Source organism: Telmatherina bonti, assembly GCF_933228915.1.
Source record: "Telmatherina bonti genome assembly, chromosome: 2".
In the NCBI taxonomy this organism is placed as follows: Eukaryota; Metazoa; Chordata; class Actinopteri; order Atheriniformes; family Telmatherinidae; genus Telmatherina; species Telmatherina bonti.
Window position 1 is genome coordinate 25600417 of NC_136620.1, and position 17549 is coordinate 25617965.

Below are 17549 nucleotides of genomic sequence, written 5' to 3' on the forward strand. Positions count from 1 at the left end.
AAAACACACCCCATTGTCTTTCAAAAAGGACATTTTTGCACTGTGTGTTTTCTTTCCCAATAAAGAGCACACATCTAATGTATGTCCAGCTCCACAAAGCAGACATGCCTTCTTGAGTGATACATCCTTCTTCTCTTTTACCCCAGGTTCAACTTTTCTTTCTACTGAATGAACAGTTGTGGCAAAGCTACTCCCTTTTGTCTTAAAATCAGATCTACTCTTTGAGCTCTTTGTTTCCTTTCTTAGAGCTACTGTAGGATCTTGTATGTCCCCAAAAAGAGGGTCACTTGCAATTTTGACTTGCCTTTCAATAAACTCTACAATATCTTTAAATGTAGCTTGTCTTTGAAACCTCTCCTTTAAATCACAGACAACATTTCTCCACTTATCTCTGAGTTCATAAGGCAATTTTTTTATAATCATGTGCATGTTAGATGGTACGTCCAACTCGTGCATTGACCCTTCTTCACCCATTACATTACAGCAGCTTCTCAAGAGAAAACTATATGCCTGCAAAGTTTTTACATCTTCTGATTTTATCATTGTCCATGTCAAAACCTTTTCCATGTAGGCAGATGCCACCTTCAAAGAATTCCCAAAATGCTCTTGCAGCAATGACTTGGCTTTGGCATATCCATCATCATGTGACATATGGTGACAGCTTCTAACAAGCTCTCTTGGCTGACCTCTAGTGTACTGCTCAAGAAAATACAAGCAATCTTTAGCATTTGGTGTTCTTTCCTCAATGCTATGTTCAAATGCTCTCATAAAGGTTTGGTATTGTAAAGGATCACCATCAAAATTCTGAATATCTCTTCTTGGGAGTAAAAATAAAGACTGTTGCTCCACTAGCAAAGAAGTAATTTCATTTTGTTTCGCCAATACTGATATTTAGAATGCTCAGCATCACTTTGCATTAAAGCTGCGGAGGAGGCAGCTTGCGACTGTGCACGTGACGGTGAATGTAACAGAGTGCCCTGCTGCTTCTGCAGCCTTGGCTGATTGTACACATTGGTCTGATGCATTGGCCTCGCATTCTGAACTCTTCCTCCCGTTTCAGATTGATGTTGCTGATGACCTGCTGAAATACCCAATGGTGTCTGCACAGGCATTACAGGAATATATGTTTCGGCATCTACATTTAATGTTTGCTCAGTAATCTGCAAATCATTCATTGCATCAGATTTACAGTGTCCGGAACCAGACGTTACTGAACTCCCCCTAGATCTTAACACTTTTAGTTTTGCCATTGAAACTGCCAATTCCATTTCCACATCAAGTTGTTCTCTCTTTTGCCTAAGTTGTTCTTCTTGCTCTTCCAAAGCATGTTTATTCTTCAAAAGTTTTTGGCGAACAACAAGTGCGGCTACATCTGCTTCAATTTTAATACGTGCAGATGAGGTAGATGAAATACTGGATTTGCCTCCTAATGAACTCCTTTTTCTTGATCTTTTACTCTCTACATTAGAAACACTATCATGGGGTTGAACATCATCTTCAGTTGTTGAACTACCCTCTGAATGTTGAGAGACACCAGTTTCATTCTCATTATGGGGATCAGCCAATTCCGTACAAAATGGCTGTGGCCTTGATGCATCATTATCATCCTCCATTTTCTTCTCATTAGAATGTTGACCAGGTTCGCCATTTACATTACAAAGCCACTTCTTGACATCTTCTATAAATTCAAAACTATGTTTGTGGACACTAGAAAACCACACATTTTGCTTCTCCTGTTCCTCGACAGGAAGCAGAGTAATCACAGTTTTGTGAAGCTGATCTGCATCTTCAAACAGCTTAGACAAATCTTTAAGATGAGACTGAATGTGAGAAGCATTTCCTTCATCTTGCATAAGCTCTTTAATCACCTTTACAACAGCCTTTATGTTATTAACCTTTGTTTTCCGTTCTGCTTGAAGTCTTTCAATTTTATTTCCCAAACCTTTAGCAGTAAGTATTACTTGTCTTTTTTGTTCATCTTGTTCACAAACATCAGAACTTGAATGTCCTGCACTTGGATCCATTTTCCAACACCAAAAATAAACAAAGTCATACAAAATTCGTATCCTATATTCAATTCATACAGCCCTTTACCAAGTGACAGATACTGATAACTATGAGAAGTCAGATTAAATTAAAATACAGTCCAAGTGTTTAACGACTTACATTCCCCTCTAAAACTGCCTACCCACATCTAACTAAACTCACCCCAATTTTGGTGAGCAGCGGGTATTTATGCATCTAAATACCGTCAGTCTTGAAAAAGACGGTCTGTCTTAAACAAGAACTGCGGCGATGCTCCCAAGCATATAGCTTCAACCACTATAACCACCACTAACAGGCAAAACAAATCAGAACAACCACCTAATGTGGCTGTACTGCTAAAGCCTACTAGGGGAAATTAAGTCTATTTAAATAGAAAAAGCTATTTCATACAAGAATAGCCATACCTTAAACTCCAAGGGCTGCAATGAATGAATCAAACCTGACATGGATGAACGTAGGATGATGCGCTCCAATCACGGCAATCCATGCGTCGCTTCTCCAACAACGAAAACTTGTCCACAAAAATTCCAGGAATTCAAGTTCAAAAAACAGCATCCCCGGATCATCTTCTCAACCCTAGATTAAACTTTTTTGTTGACTAATGTGTTGTGGCTGACTGTCCAACGCCATTATCTACTTAGCCGCTGCAGGCTAAACACGGGAGATATTGATGACGCGCACCAAGATGTATGTTCTCCTTATTGCGTTTGTTTATTTTTATAGTTACTTTAAATAAATTACAAAGAACAAACAATACGCAGAGCAAAAACATCTAACTGTGTTCAACAAAACGTTTACTCCCGAGCTTACCCCACTTCTGCATCCTTACAGCCAAAACGATGCGCTCAGGTCAGTGCAACTATTTGTAATGTGTGCGTTCACACCCAAAGTGACACACCCTCCACCCAAGTGCCAATCAAGCCTGCACACATCAGCATATTCGCAGACATTCATGTCTTATAATATGGCTCCCACAGCATTGGTGTATTGATGAGGGCTGCATTGACTTAGAGAAGGTTGTGCTTTTGTTTATGTTCTGCAACTAACTAGAAAAAATGGAAGCTCGAATTCAGTAAGGATTAAACAAGAAGGAGCTGTGCATTACACGGTTTTAATGCATGGTGCAGAGCACCAAAACATGCAGTGGATTAAAACCTTATAATGCACGGATTCAAGTTGTTTAATATGCTTATACAATTGTCCCACATAGTAAGCATTTTCTAACAAATGTTTTTTTCTTTTTACAAAACTAGCTAAACATGCTAAAGTATAGGAATTATTTTGTTAGCCTCAATGTACTTTTTATGCTAAACAACCGTTGTCAAGCTACAGCGTGTTTCTTTCACCTGTCAAAATCCAACTGACTTTAATCAGTTGATTAATGCGTTGCTATGCTGATCCCCATAACAAAGTGATATTACAGTGATTTAATTTGCCGAACTACATGTGCTTGTATACTGAAATAATGCACGCCAGTTCTCATTAGAATTATCACTGACCATGGTATCAGTGTTTGTCCATACACCCAATATTAGCAACATATGTTGCTAATATTATAAAAAAAGATACTCCATTGCCACAATCTGATTTGCCACAATCATTGTCTCATTAATTTTTCACAATTTTCTATTCCTTCATGTACTTATTCTTTGAAGTTCTTTAGTTGGAAGTGAGTTTATCTTTGCACCCCTCAGCTCTAGTTGCACCAGTTTGAACTTGATGCAAATCTTAATTGCTTTTATTCAAAAAAGATAATTTAGCTACTTTTTTTCTTGGCTGTTGTTGCTGACAAATTTTAGTTGCTGGAACTATTGCTACCACTGATTTGACTGTGGTGATCACACTCATATCGTCAGGAAGCAACTCAGATCATGGAGTAAACAGAAAAAACAAAGGGATCATTGGTGTTGTTTCTTTTTTTAAACAGATTTTATTATGATGGTTTTCAAGGACCAAAATAAGTATGTTACTTACAGTCTTTCTGTAAAAGTATGCAGTTTTAAATTTTAGATTTAATAGGTGCTTTTAGCTTAAAGCCATGACAAAGTGCAACACATCTTTTAGCAAAATATATATTTCTTCATCTGCACACATATTCACATTTAAACATATACAGTATGTTTGTTAACTGTGTGCTGTGACATACTACTTAAAACTGTGTCTGTACACTAAGTGTCATGAAATGTTCATCTATTGTCCAGCATCAAACAGCTTCTTCCTGCCCTCCATACCAGACATGGCCTCCACGTTCTTACGCCAGTCAGTCACCTCCTCTTTCTGGATATGTGAAGAAAAGAATTTCTTATGAGACTGTTTTCACGAGTTATGATGAGTAATCGCACATAATTAAATAAAAAAGACTACCTTCTTCTGGTGCAGTTGGTAAACTTACCTTCTCTTCCTCTTTCTTCACAGTCTTTAGGTTCGCTTTGAAATCCACAGACTCTTTAACTTTTGCACCCAACAGAGCTCCCAACATGGCGTCAGCTGAAATCTTGACCCTCTTGAGAGCAGGCCGTTTCATCTTACCCTTTAGCTCAAAGATTTTTGCAGAAAGATTTTCAATCTGCAATAAATAATAATAATAAAAAAGTGATGTTTATAATTCATAGATATGTAATTCAAAGAAGTGATAATGACTGAAAATCTTGCACCACACAAGAGGACTCCAGTTTGCTGTGAATAACAGTAAGTGCAATTTAAAAATGCATTTCTAATAATGCTGCCAATTCTGCTGTTCATTAAGTTTTTTATGGACATTGAAAAATGAGCACAGTTATAAAGATAAAACACATTTAAATCCATGTGTTAACTCCACTGAATGCTCACCTCTGTGGTGTTTTTGGCCACCTTGAGTTCAATGTCGTAGCGCTCCTCGTCTACTACGTCTATCTTATGGTGCAGTTCTTTGCATAAAGCCTGCAAGAAAGAAAAAATACAAAAATATGACAAACTTAGTTAATCTTTTAGAAAAGTTTTTGTTAAAGATCAGTGTATGGTCTGTTAGCAATATAAGAGAGATACCAGCTACTTGATAACTATTGATCTCCAATAACCCAACTACATTTGGCCATTATATTAATTAAAATAATGTTTTTCTGTTTGGAACATTGTTGTCGTGTTACTTCACAGGGAAGCGGAGTATGCAGTGACCTGCACAGACCTGAAGGTCCTGAATGGACAAACCAGACAGCTGGAGCGGAGGAAGTCTATCCCTTAAAATATTCTCTCTCTCTGTCTTCTTTTCCTCCTTTTCCTTTTCCAACATCCCAGTCGCTACTTTCAGAAGCTTTGTCTAAAATGTATTAAAACAAAAAGCAAACTTGGACTTCTGCCTGGCTTCACAAATCATAAGTTGCAAAGGATTGTCATCAGTTGCAATAAAAGCAAAGAAGACAATACCTTCAGAGCCAGTCTGCGAGATGCAGAGATCTTTGACTTTCTCTACAAATAAGCATTTTACAAAAATGTGAGTTACAGAATAAAAGAGAAAATACCTTAGATTAGCTTAATCTTTTACAAAACAACTTACCGGTCTGTGGTGGATATTGTAATGTGGAAAAAGAAAATGAATGAGTACATATTTAGTTTTGACATGTAATAATGAAGAATTGCAATTTTTATGTACAAAACATAAAGGTTGACATTTTTTGGAGATAAGAAAAATAATCACTTACGCCTCAGACATGCTTGGCTTTTGTCTGTAAAAATATTGTAATGTTTCATGTTATGAGGTCAGAAAACATCTTTAAAGATGGAAGCAGCAACATAACTAGCAGCATATACACACTCACAAAAGGAAGGATATCTGGCTTTTTGCATAACGTTAAACAGTACCTAAAATGCACCATAACCTTAACAAGTGAAGTTGATTTGATCTTTTCTAAACTTTTGAAAAAGTCCTCTTCATCATACTGTTAACATTTTAAGATGATACGAAACACATGACTTTATTGAGACAGCGTCATTTTTTGACAAATTGCCATCATTAGCGATTGTTTCAGTAAACTGTTCTAGATGCAGGAATCAGTCCCGCGTGATTCTAACTAAAAGCCCTACATTGATGATATAATGTTAGTGTACCGTTACATTTTGCATGAATTTAACTTGGATTTGAATAACCTTAACTTTTTGGGAATAGAGTATAATCATGTTTTTTTAATCATAGTAATAAAAAAATATCAGTCAATTAAATGAAATCCAATTTTAGTTGTAAAACGCTTTTCATCCAAAAAAGTACTGCAAAGCTCTCCACATAAAAACACACTTCTAACAATTTATTATAGCACTCACCTGATCATAATCTCTCTCACAGTCAGTCACTCATACACACACACACACAACATGCATCCACCCCCCACCATTCTGTATTATTACAGAAATAAACATCTGGCGTAACACTGCTGTGAGGAGACAATATCTTGGGGATCTATTCACACCAGGAGCCAGCCGACTCATAACCACAGAGGTCGCCACCGCTGGAAACCACCCAGATCAGGACAGGTAGAGGTTCTGCACCACAGCCCGATTAAAAATACTTACAGTTTCATTTTGAGAATGAAAAATGTATAATAATTACTCAATATGGTCTTATTTCTAAAGTCAATTTTAAAATAACCTGAGTTAATTCATACATTGGAACACAAATGTGTCTTTGCCTTACATATTAGTAGTATAGCAAACATTTATTGTTGTATAAACACAAAAAAGCTGCATTCTGTTGCTGTTTTTTGACGATTTGCTCTAATCCATTCATTTTTAAAAGCGCTTTCTTCTTTTTTCATTCTTAAACACAAATGCAACAAGTCAAATTTGTTATGTTATATTATGATCAAGACACTTTGTTACAACTCGTGCGGACAAATCAACATACCTTATCTGTCTCTGCAGAAAAACAAGTTGTTGTTCTCAGTCTCTGTCTTTAAATGACAAGAAGAAAACTCAAGTCTCAAATTTAATAGATCCTATTGCCTTCTGTGAGTGGCCAACTAAAATAGACACTCCTGTCCTGACAGCCAGTATACTGTATATCACTACACTTGTATTCAAATGCCAGGTTCACAGCAGCAGTGTACAAAACAATAAGCACAGAACTGAGTCATTATGGCCTGTTTTATTTGATATTACTAATGGCACTGAAAGAATTAAAGTGTTTATTAAAATTTGTACAAAGCAAAACAACAAAACAAGGTGATAATTCAAGCATATGGTCCTGATTATTTATTCAGCATCACATGTATAACAAATAGATAGACAGCGCCATCATCTGTGCATTATAAGTACTGCTCCTACAAAGCAAATAAACTATTCTTGAGCACAACTTCACTATTCAAAGAATACAGTATTACAGTGTGTTTTTACCTTTTACATAAAAATTTACATTCTGTCACGATAAAACTAATTCAAAGATAGTTTTATTGATCATGAAATGTAAATTTTCTCAAATTTTGACTGTAATTTTGTTGACAAACAAGAGTGCGTAATTAGGGAGGAGGGAAAAGTTCCAGCATTGCAGACTGAAAGGTAACATATGAAAGATGGTGTTTTGCTAACAAATGTATTTAACATCTGTGTTGTCTTATTGTCCCGCAGTAAACATCTTCTTCCTGCCCTCCATACCAGACATGGCCTCCACGTTCTTACGCCAGTCTGTCACCTCTTCCCTCTGTAAAGGAAAAAAAATGTATAAAGTGAATTTTAAATGGCTATGGTAATATTTTTTTCCTTTGTACATGTTTTGGTTTTACCTTTTCTTCCTCTTTCTTCACCGTCTTCAGGTTGGCCTTGAAATCAGCCTTCATAAGTTTGGAAGCATCAGTTGCTGCGCCCAGCATGTCATCTGTGGTTTTCTTTACCCTCTTCAAGCTAGGCCTCTTCACACCCTTCAACTCAATGATCTTCATCCTAAGTGTCTGAATCTGTGAATGTAACCATTTCACATTAAGTTAAACAACAATAAATACTTCAGTAAGGTGAAGTGAATACTCTATGACTTATACTTGCAGTATACCTCAGACTCGTTTTTGGCAACTTTGATCTCCATGTCATAACGTGTCTCATCCACAACATCAATCTTGCGATGTAATTCTTTGCAAAGATCCTGTAAAGAAGAAAGAAACCAATAAAAATTGAATGGCATACTAAAGAATGAATTATTATTATTTGATGTGGCAGTACCTGCAGCTCCTGGACTGACAGACCTGACATTTTCAGTGGAGGGAAGGACTCACTCACAACCCTTTCCTTCTCAAGTTTTTTCTCCTCTTTTTCAACTACCAACATAGAAGCTGCCTTCTTCAGCAGCTTGGACTGAAAAATATGAAAAACTCAATAAATACATGAATCAGCCTCATATTTATACATATATATATATATATATATATATATATATATATATATATATATATATATATATATATATATATATATATATATATATATTTATATTTATATATATACATGTGTATATATGTGTATACATGTGTATATGCTCCAGCTTCTCCACGACCCTTCATTGGACTAAGCAGTTCAGATTTTTATATAAAAGTCTTTTACAAGTATAAAGTTACCTTTAACTGAAGTCGGCGTGTTGCTGAATATTTAGATTTTTTCTGTGAAAAATAAAGCACATTAGTACAGTCAAGTATGCATTTGAACAAGTTGTTGTAAATGGTTTTTCACATTTATTAAATTTTCAGTTGCTGAAAGAATCATAAGATATTGACTCACCGGTCTTCATGAACATGTAATATTAAAAAAAAAATAGAATAACATGAAAACCAGTGTGTATATACATATAACCAATAAATATGACTAAATGAATAAATAAATAAATAAGGCCAACACTGACCCCTCAGACATGGCAGCAGCTTGTAGCTCCTTAGGAAAAGCAACACAACATACTGAATATTATTATGTGTTGAAGAACATCCTAAAGTACAGACTTTGACAAAAGGTGCCCTTTCTGAAAAAATCTTTATTACTTCTATGTTAAATGTTCATTTATAAGCTCATTGTTTGGTAAATGTAATTACGAGATGACTATTAATAACCAGCGCCATCTTACTTTTCTTTTTCCCCTGACGGTTTATAGAAAAAAACAATGCATTCTTTTAAATGATAATCTGCATGTTAATATATAAAACAGCTGCTACTTGAAGTAATGCAACTGAATAATTTAGATTTACTCGAACTGTTTGATAGAATTATTTAATCTTAACGTCATCAGGAACTTTTTGTTCTCTTCTCAGATATTTGCTCTATCATAAAAAAGGGCTGACAGCTATAATCGACATTGGCCCCAATTCTTCTGTGTTACAGGAGCCGCTGTTGCATTGATGTTGCTAAAAAAAAGTAGACATTTGGCAACCAAAAGTGGAAAAACACCAAACCCTTTTCGACTGAGCAACTAAACAGATTACAAGAAAAGCTTCTCAACCTGATCTTTATGATATTCATATTGAATCCTGTTTTAAATCTTAAAGATTGAAAATGTATTATCTGAACTGTCTCTCATAAATGAAGTGGAAAATGGATTGGACTGAAGTAAATTGTCTTGTTTGTCTCTTTCTGCTGTCATATGTGGCAGCAGCTGGCAAACGTTTCCAGAACTTTTTTATATAACGCTATAAATTTAACCATGGTGTTATATGTTTATAAACAGGCAAAGGTGTGAGAGATAAGTTAAAGCAGGTCAGTGCTTTTGACATTATCATCCACTTTAGATAAAGCCAACCAGACTGAGGGCCAAGTCGGGGTAAACAGCAAATACGCAGACAATTTTAAGAAGCCTGTAGACTTGCCTCTCTCACATTAGATTGCAGTTCATACAAGTAAATAATCAACTTTAATCAAATCAGTGACCAAAACTTAAGTTTGACTGTCTGATCCTCATCTTCCATTTTCCTCTGTGTGAGGATCTGGAGTTCTGTGAGAAATTCGAGGTGTAGTGAAAGTCAGCCTGCTATGTTCAGAAAGTTGCACAAAGACCTTGACAAAAGTAACGACTTGGCTGGGATTCCCATACATAAATACCAGCACAGTATCTGTGTCAGGGGCATGCAGATATGCATGCAGTATTCATTACTAAATTAAAGCCAGACTCAACTTAACCCAGACAAATACTGTAGAGACTTGCTTAAATGCCTGAGCTGTTGTCACAGTAGGAGAGAAGGCGCTCCTCTTGATCTCTTTATCTTGCAAGGTCAGGTTAAACCTTCCATTCACCACCCCTACCAAAACTTACTGACTTTTTATTTTCTCCTGGTATATATTAGTGTCTGGTAAATATTAAACTTACCTTGAAGGTGAAAGGAAAACAGACAGGGCAGTAGTTGTGCAGCTGATCAGGTAAAGCAAAAGCACTTTATCGTTATTAGTAAAAGATCTATCTATTCAAACCATCGTGTGATTGGCTCGTTAAAATAGACCCCCTGTCCACCTGACAGTAGCTGCATCATAGTGGACAATGCCTTTTTGATTTGCCCTCAACCCGTGACCTATATTTTTCATGTGATTGTATTGCACAAGGGCACACCTCACACGTCCCTCACCTAACTGACAGCTGAGACACCCTCTTCACAGATGCCATGACCACAGAGCACGTGTGCTTTTTAAAATTGTGCCATGGCGTGTTCTGGCAGAGGATAACATCAAAGTTAAGTTATTTTTAAAAAAGGCATTTTTATAGTAATGAAAATCAGTTTTTATTCTCCTCAGAGTCAGTAGGAGGCATTAAGCTGACTGGCAAAGTTGGGACCAAAGCTGCTGACAAACAAGCTGACAATGCCATCGCCAAAGCTTAAAAAAATAACAGTATGGAGTTTTTATGCACCACTTGAAAATCAGCAAAAGCTTTGTTTCATCCTGATCTGGTGTGTTTTGCATCTCATAATCATATACATGGATTGAAAGCATGGGTGCGATTAAACTTACTGTAAACCATGCCAGGAATGAACACATTTGAGGAATGTATATTAAATTTACCAAGGGAAATTTTCATTGTGTAAAAAATGGTATAAAATCAGTTAAGGAAAGCTAAAGACTGTGATTTAACAAATCTCTATCAGCAAGTATAGTGCTAACAGCTCTGCCATCAATGCTGTATGTAGCAAATATCACATCACAATGGTTGTACGAAATAAAGTGTATTTTTACATTTGGATCAGAATACCAGCCTGTCTCCTGAATCATAATTGCCATGACACCACTCTCACGCACAGGGAGAGTTCAGATTTGACCCCTGCAGTCTATGCAGTCTATTCTGGTCTGATTTCAGTGGCTCTGTCTGTCTGCGGGTCTCGGTGTTATGTAAGCTGATACATCTGAGCTTAGTGCTCCTCAGTAGACAGTCACTGAGACAATGCAGCAGGTATTAACACATAGCCACGACTACATTTCTATCCTATAGTTTGTAATCCCTGGTAACCAGTCAGTGAATAGTTGGAGTTTTACTGGATGAAATGTTGAAAGCTTTATTGGCTTTCACTGTTGTTCCTCTGAACTCAGATGTTCACTATTTCTATATTCAGGCATTATTGCTTGCAGTTACTCTAAACGTGAATGCATATTTTCTGAAGTATTTGGGTGGGCCTTTGTGCTTTTCTTTCAGATGGCCCACCCACACATTCAGTTTAATTCTCAAAACTGGATAAATATATCCAATATATTGTAATCTTTTTCTTCTACATGTCGCTGTTAACCTGTTTTTAGCCTCCAAATTTCAATGTATCCTGTGTAATATACAGTTCGTCTTTATACATTTGTCAAATACTGCCCCCCAGTGACTTTATGATGTTGTAAAATATGGTTTGATTCAATCTACAGAACAAATTCACACTGCAGTCACTCATTATTCACTCTGTGCCTGAGATTAAAAGCTGCATACGAATTTAGAGACACACTTCCTGTCTGTGTTTCCTATTCAGATTTCAGTGCCTGATAAAAATGCAGCAAACTGAATTGTCTGAAATCATACCTCAGTGAGCTTTCTTTGTGTTCCAGCTATTGAACTAACTTTCTAAATCAAGCTGACTATTTTTTTTTCTCATTTGCTCAAACTTTTTGACACCCCCTCCCATTTTTTTTACAAGCACTGTGAAGTTGCCTTAGCTGTATTATAATAAGATAATGACCCAACTTTCTTTTTTAAGTTTTAGCTTTTCTGCTGCACTCACAGTACTGTCATGTCTTCAGATTCTGCAGGAGCAGCAGAACTGCAGCCAAACGGTGAGGATTCTACTTTTGCAAAGTCATTAAAGTTTGTCAAAACTTCATTTATCTTGTGTTTTTCTAGGGTCTTGATCATTGCCAAATAGGTAAGTGTCATATGTCAGTTTTCATTTCACTTCATGTATTTTTCTTTTGTTTTAATAATCTAATTCTGTCAAGTAACTTGAAGTTTCCTGATGCCTTAAATAAAGCATTGTAAGAAGTTAATATGTTATGTTGAGGTAAATAAATAATGTATTTGAGTACATTGCTTTCTCCACTACAGAAGATTTTTTTAAAATGTTTATGACACATATTAATATGAAATCTTTAAATGTCAGATAACTGCTCAGATAATGACAAGGTTGACAATGCATATGCTCCAACTGGGCCTTTGTGGCATCGTGAACATGGGAAAATCAATGTGGATAAAAATAAGCTTGTTCCTGTTTTGAAAGTGGCTTGGAAAATACAGGGGGATGGTGAGTAATCCTAAAATCTGCTGTTCTGTTACTTCAAGAAAGAAAGAAAAACAATTTCTCTTTGCAGCTTGTGCAGCCAGTATCTGGTCAGTACATATAATTGTTTTAGCTCATATATTATGAAAAGGAAATCAGATTTAACAGTTTTATCATATGTACACTGTTTTCTGTTCATAGGATCTTTTCACGCCCTCCATGGATCAGAGATAAATATTGCAGATGAAAACGGAAATCAACGTTTGTGTGTGCAGTTTTCTTACAAACTTGAAGGATTCAGAAGTATAGATATGACAGATTTATACAAAAACAGAGAGGTAAGCTTATAGAAGTATTTTATTATAATTATTTTGCCTACTTAGCTCCATTAACTCTATTAACATCACTCTATTGTCCTTTTACCTTGTTTTTGTTTTTTGGCCCAACGCTCAAAGCCCAAAATATTTTGGTATTTTGGACGTGACATTAGTTTTTTTCAACTACTTTGAAATGAAGCCTTTCAAATTTTTGCTGTTTTTGTATTATACTGTGTTTCATTTAGTTTTCCGTGGTTATCTGTTGTCCACAAGGACAAGATGTTTTTTGCACTGGAAGACAAAGAGATGACATCCTGTCCCCAATCATTAATTTGAGTTTCAGTCAGCATCTCTCCAACTCACAAAGAAGGCAAAGAACTTGACCTCATTCTTATTTGAAACTGCCACACGTGGCGAAATGCTCACACCTCTTCGATGATTACTTCCTAATTTGCTTCACTCCGTCCTCCTGGAACTCTCTGCTCAGCAACCATAGCTGTTGAACCACTGACCTTTACAACCTGCTGCCACATTTCTAACATGGTTTCCTCCTATATGACCTGTTAACACTGTCAGTAAGTTCAATGTATCTTTAGAATTTCTCTGGTTTGCACTGAGCTCAACATGCTGCTTCTCTTTACCAAACCTGTTTTTCTCTAACCTGCCTCAGTGATGGCAAACCGACACCTTCTGATACATCCTGGTCTGTTCATGAATACCATCTTTTCTGAGCCCTGATAACTCAAATCTCACTCCATCATGTCTCTTACTAATTAAGGCTGCAAGACACTTGACTGCTTTGTGTTTTCTGGCTTGTTTTTTGCTTTCATTCTACAACAAAGAAGAAAAATCAATGCTTTGAATGCCTTGAGTTGGCTGGAGCATGTTTGATGTTCAGCCAGACAGAAGAGCATGTCACTTCAGTATTTGTTCACATCCAAAGCCAGCTGAATCAAATGTTTATGACTAATGTTGGCCTCCCAGCTGTCATCTCAGTCTTTTGCTGGGTATTTAAACTGAGACTAATGAGTTCCTTTCAGAAACATCCCTTGGGTTCCGATGCACATGATCATCCCAATTCAGATGGTTATGGAATTTGATACCCGAGCAAAATCAGACTGGGAGCATTCAAGCAACTTTTGAATGCTTATTTCTTAGACTTCGATCACATCCTCAAAGCCATTTTTAACATACTTACCTCACTTATATATATATATATATATATATATATATATATATATATATATATATATATATATATATATATATATATATATATATATATATATATATATATATATATGTATATATATATATATTTGTTTATCTGTTTTTTTTTATTGGTACCAGTGGAACTTTTCATTGGATGTCATCGTAGAGCCAAGACATAACTATACCGTGACAGTTTCCAATTTACCAGAACCTAAGAATGGAATGCAGATCAATAAGTCAATTATTATCCCAGGTGAGTCAGTCTTATATCCTGTATGTTTTATTATGAATGAAACTAAAAAATTATTTTCATTATTGATGTTTTTGTGTGTACTAGTATGTTTGTCAAATAATAGTTTGGTCTGTAAAATAAAGAGAACAGTTGAAAAAATATATTTAGCTTAAGCTACAATACCTTACCCAAAACATTCAAATCACCATGAAGATGAATATTTAAAAAAAAAAAAAAAAAAAAAAAAAAATATATATATATATATATATATATATATATATATATATATATATATATATATATATATATATATATATATATATATATATATATATATATATATATATATATATATATATATATATATATATATATATATATATATATATATATATATATATATATATATATACATATATTTATTTAGCAATTTATTACTACCACAGTCCAAATTTATATTGATTTCTTCAACTATGAAATTTAATTATTTACAAACCAAAAACACTTTGGTTGTTCAAGTTATAACTTCAACCCACGTAATTGTAATATTACCCATTAATGCCAGGATGTGATGATGGAGCTATTCGAGGGTCCCAAGTGTGTCAGGAAAATGGTAAATGTTTGTTTTTTAACTGTTACATAAAATATCCACATATAAATATATATATATATATATATATATATATATATATATATATATATATATATATATATATATATATATATATATATATATATATATATATATATACATATATACATATAAATAAATATATATATATATATATATATATATATATATATATATATATATATATATATAAATATACATATATATATATATATATATATATATATATATATAAATATATATATATATATATATATACATATGTATGTATATAGTCAGCTTCTTATATTTCTTTTGTGACGTTCCAGGCAGTCAGTGGACTCCCAAAATGTCTGTATCCATTGAAGAGGGGCCTAAAATTTGCATTGTTGTGACATTTGCAACATCACAGTACTCAGAGAATTACAACGTTTCCATCAAGAACGGTGATATTGATCTCACAAAAACCATATCAAAGGTAGACACCATGAGTATATCAGTTTTTTATTCTCAAACGATGAGTAACTTCTTTTTTGGCTTGTTTAAAGCAGAGGTGTCCAGTGCTGGTCCTCAGTCCTGCAGGTTTTCCATGTATCCCTGCACCAACACACCTGACTCAAATTAATGAGTAACTTTGCAGAACTTCAATGGCTGTTGGATCCATTCAAGGTGAGTTAGGGATGTTGGAGTTTGGAGACCCTGAAAACCTGCAGGACAGCAGCCCTCAAGGAAGGACTGACTTTGGACATCCCTAGTTTACAGTATGGGCCATAGTATAAAAATATGTACTCTGTCTTCATTGCACTAATAGGAAAACAAGACACTTCTGAATGTTACATTTGAGTTTGATTCACCTCAGCCCTCAGCATGTGAAGTGTTGGTAATGGTAAGTGAGAATTTATTTGATGTTGCAACCCTAACACATAATGAAGTAATACTCCATGCAGAGATGAAGTGACAGGAGCTCATCTTACTCTGCCTGTTTTGAAGATACAGCCATTTTTTATAGGTTGCAAAAATGACTGTGAGAGGTTGGAGAAAACAGTTAATTACTGCAAAGGTGAGTATAATTTATACCAGCCTATTTTTATTATTGATATGATGCAAATGCTTTTTGAGGGTGTTACCCCTTAAATTTAACTCATATCAGAGGCTTTGACTAAATAGCAATATTGTTTTAATACATGTTTTGGTATATTTATTTAGATATTCCACTAGGACCTTATAGCATACAGACCTGTGTGGGACTGCTGGTTGTTGGGGCTGGTATTTTTGCCTTTTTGCTTTGGAGAACATCTCATGAAGGTTACGCTTCTAATATGTTAACTTATTTACCTAAATCTTGCAGCATCAGTAGATAAATAATTAAGGATTTTATTCATCACTCAGATCATCTGAACACATCTTCATCTGCTGTTGAGGAACAACGGGATGTTTTTCAAGTTCAAGAGAGGAAACGCGTCCTCATCATCTACTCCCTCGACCATCCTTTATACAAAAACATCGTTCTCAAGCTCTCTGCCTTCCTGGCAACAAAATGTGGCATTGAAGTGGTCTTGGACCTGCTTGATTCAACCTTATTAGGAGTGTTGGGAAGCATCCAATGGTTAGACTGGCACAAAAAACAAATAGAAAACTCCTCAGATAAGATATTAATTCTTTGCTCACGAGGAGTGCAAGCCAAATGGAGAGCCATGTGTGGAGACAAAAAGGTTTTTCTCAGAGAAGATGCTTGCTCACATTTTGGTGACATGCTCACTCCATCCCTTGCACTCCTCCTCCCTCATTTCATCCACTCTACTTCATTTAAGAGGTACATTGTGGCTTACTTTGATGGCATTTCTTCAGAAGAAGATATTCCTTCCCCTTTTGATATTACTATACGATACCAGCTAATGAAACAGTTTGAGGAGGTCTTTTTTAGAATCTTGGACACAGAAAAACATGAACCAGGCCGAGTGAAGCAAATTAATGGCATTTCAGAGAATAATTACCATCAGTGCCCCTCTGGCAGAGCCTTGCATGATGCTATTGAGGCTTTCCGTGCTCATCAGCTGGAGAATCCACAGTGGTTTGAGGATGAATTACTGGACAGCACAAATTTAAAGGATGGAACGACCAATTATGAAATTGATGAAGGCTTAACTTTGATCAAAAGCCTCCCGACCTGTTGTCTGTTCAACTCAAACCAACTTGTCAGTCATGAGGAGACATGGAACACTGGTTTTAATGTAAATGAAACCAGTCTTCAGCTGACTGAAACTCTTAAAATGTGCTCCACAATGGAGGTCAACCCTAACACCAAGGGTTGCAGGGTCAACTGCTTCAGAGAGGTTGGATCTCAAAATTTTTATGAAGAAGATTTCATGATGTGATTGGGTAAAAAAAAAAAATCACATGATTACATGCAGAATGTAAAAAAAAAGTCATGTGACTGATTCATGCAGATGTATGCTTCTTTAATC

At 35.4% G+C, this 17549-nt stretch overlaps 3 protein-coding genes and 1 long non-coding RNA gene across 5 annotated transcripts in view; 2 read left to right on the top strand and 2 right to left on the bottom strand.

Moving 5' to 3' along the window:
• Positions 1-7963, top strand: part of LOC306765720 — a 24480-nt gene extending 16517 nt beyond the window's left edge. Inside the window, exons 3-4 of the long non-coding RNA XR_013771576.1 lie at positions 7639-7729; positions 7824-7963. This is a non-coding gene — a long non-coding RNA (uncharacterized lncRNA). The remainder of the gene's footprint in view (positions 1-7638; positions 7730-7823) is intronic.
• Positions 3943-6993, bottom strand: LOC306765704 (troponin I, slow skeletal muscle-like). 2 transcript variants are annotated; one of them, XM_079253188.1, is made up of 7 exons: positions 6920-6993; positions 5720-5747; positions 5449-5490; positions 5210-5341; positions 4876-4965; positions 4439-4612; positions 4005-4323 (listed from the first exon to the last, which is right to left on the bottom strand). In XM_079253188.1, the coding sequence occupies exons 4-7, from the start codon at positions 5312-5314 to the stop codon at positions 4237-4239; spliced, it is 456 nt and encodes a 151-aa protein (XP_079109314.1). In that variant the 5' UTR covers positions 5315-5341; positions 5449-5490; positions 5720-5747; positions 6920-6993; the 3' UTR covers positions 4005-4236. The 2 variants fall into 2 exon arrangements, with proteins under 2 accessions (XP_079109315.1, XP_079109314.1); XM_079253189.1 differs by lacking the exons at positions 5720-5747; positions 6920-6993 and having other exon boundaries at positions 3943-4323; positions 5449-5485.
• Positions 7144-10467, bottom strand: LOC306765681 (troponin I, slow skeletal muscle-like). The gene is made up of 7 exons (XM_079253165.1): positions 10346-10467; positions 8893-8925; positions 8616-8657; positions 8224-8355; positions 8057-8146; positions 7794-7964; positions 7144-7711 (listed from the first exon to the last, which is right to left on the bottom strand). Exons 2-7 carry the CDS (start codon positions 8905-8907, stop codon positions 7625-7627), a joined length of 537 nt encoding a protein of 178 aa, XP_079109291.1. The 5' UTR covers positions 8908-8925; positions 10346-10467; the 3' UTR covers positions 7144-7624.
• A 5801-nt stretch (positions 10468-16268) lies between these two features.
• Positions 16269-17459, top strand: LOC306768655 (interleukin-17 receptor A; the record flags this gene model as incomplete). The annotated part of the gene is made up of 2 exons (XM_079257070.1): positions 16269-16389; positions 16474-17459. The coding sequence occupies 2 exons, from the start codon at positions 16269-16271 to the stop codon at positions 17457-17459; spliced, it is 1107 nt and encodes a 368-aa protein (XP_079113196.1).
• Between the last annotated feature and the right edge of the window lie 90 nt (positions 17460-17549).

What these genes read in the sequence shown, in the direction of transcription:
- LOC306765704 (XM_079253189.1), bottom strand. Translation starts at nt 5,314, where the DNA reads ATGTTGGAAAAGGAAAAGGAGGAAAAGAAGACAGAGAGAGAGAATATT. An exon ending in TGTCCATTCAGGACCTTCAG is followed by an intron (nt 4,966 to 5,209) that starts GTCTGTGCAGGT and finishes TCTTTCTTGCAG; the next exon opens with GCTTTATGCAAAGAACTGCA. An exon ending in TGGCCAAAAACACCACAGAG is followed by an intron (nt 4,613 to 4,875) that starts GTGAGCATTCAG and finishes TATTTATTGCAG; the next exon opens with ATTGAAAATCTTTCTGCAAA.
- LOC306765681 (XM_079253165.1), bottom strand. An exon ending in CACGCCGACTTCAGTTAAAG is followed by an intron (nt 8,356 to 8,615) that starts GTAACTTTATAC and finishes CATATTTTTCAG; the next exon opens with TCCAAGCTGCTGAAGAAGGC. An exon ending in TGAAGAAAGAGGAAGAAAAG is followed by an intron (nt 7,712 to 7,793) that starts GTAAAACCAAAA and finishes TTTCCTTTACAG; the next exon opens with AGGGAAGAGGTGACAGACTG.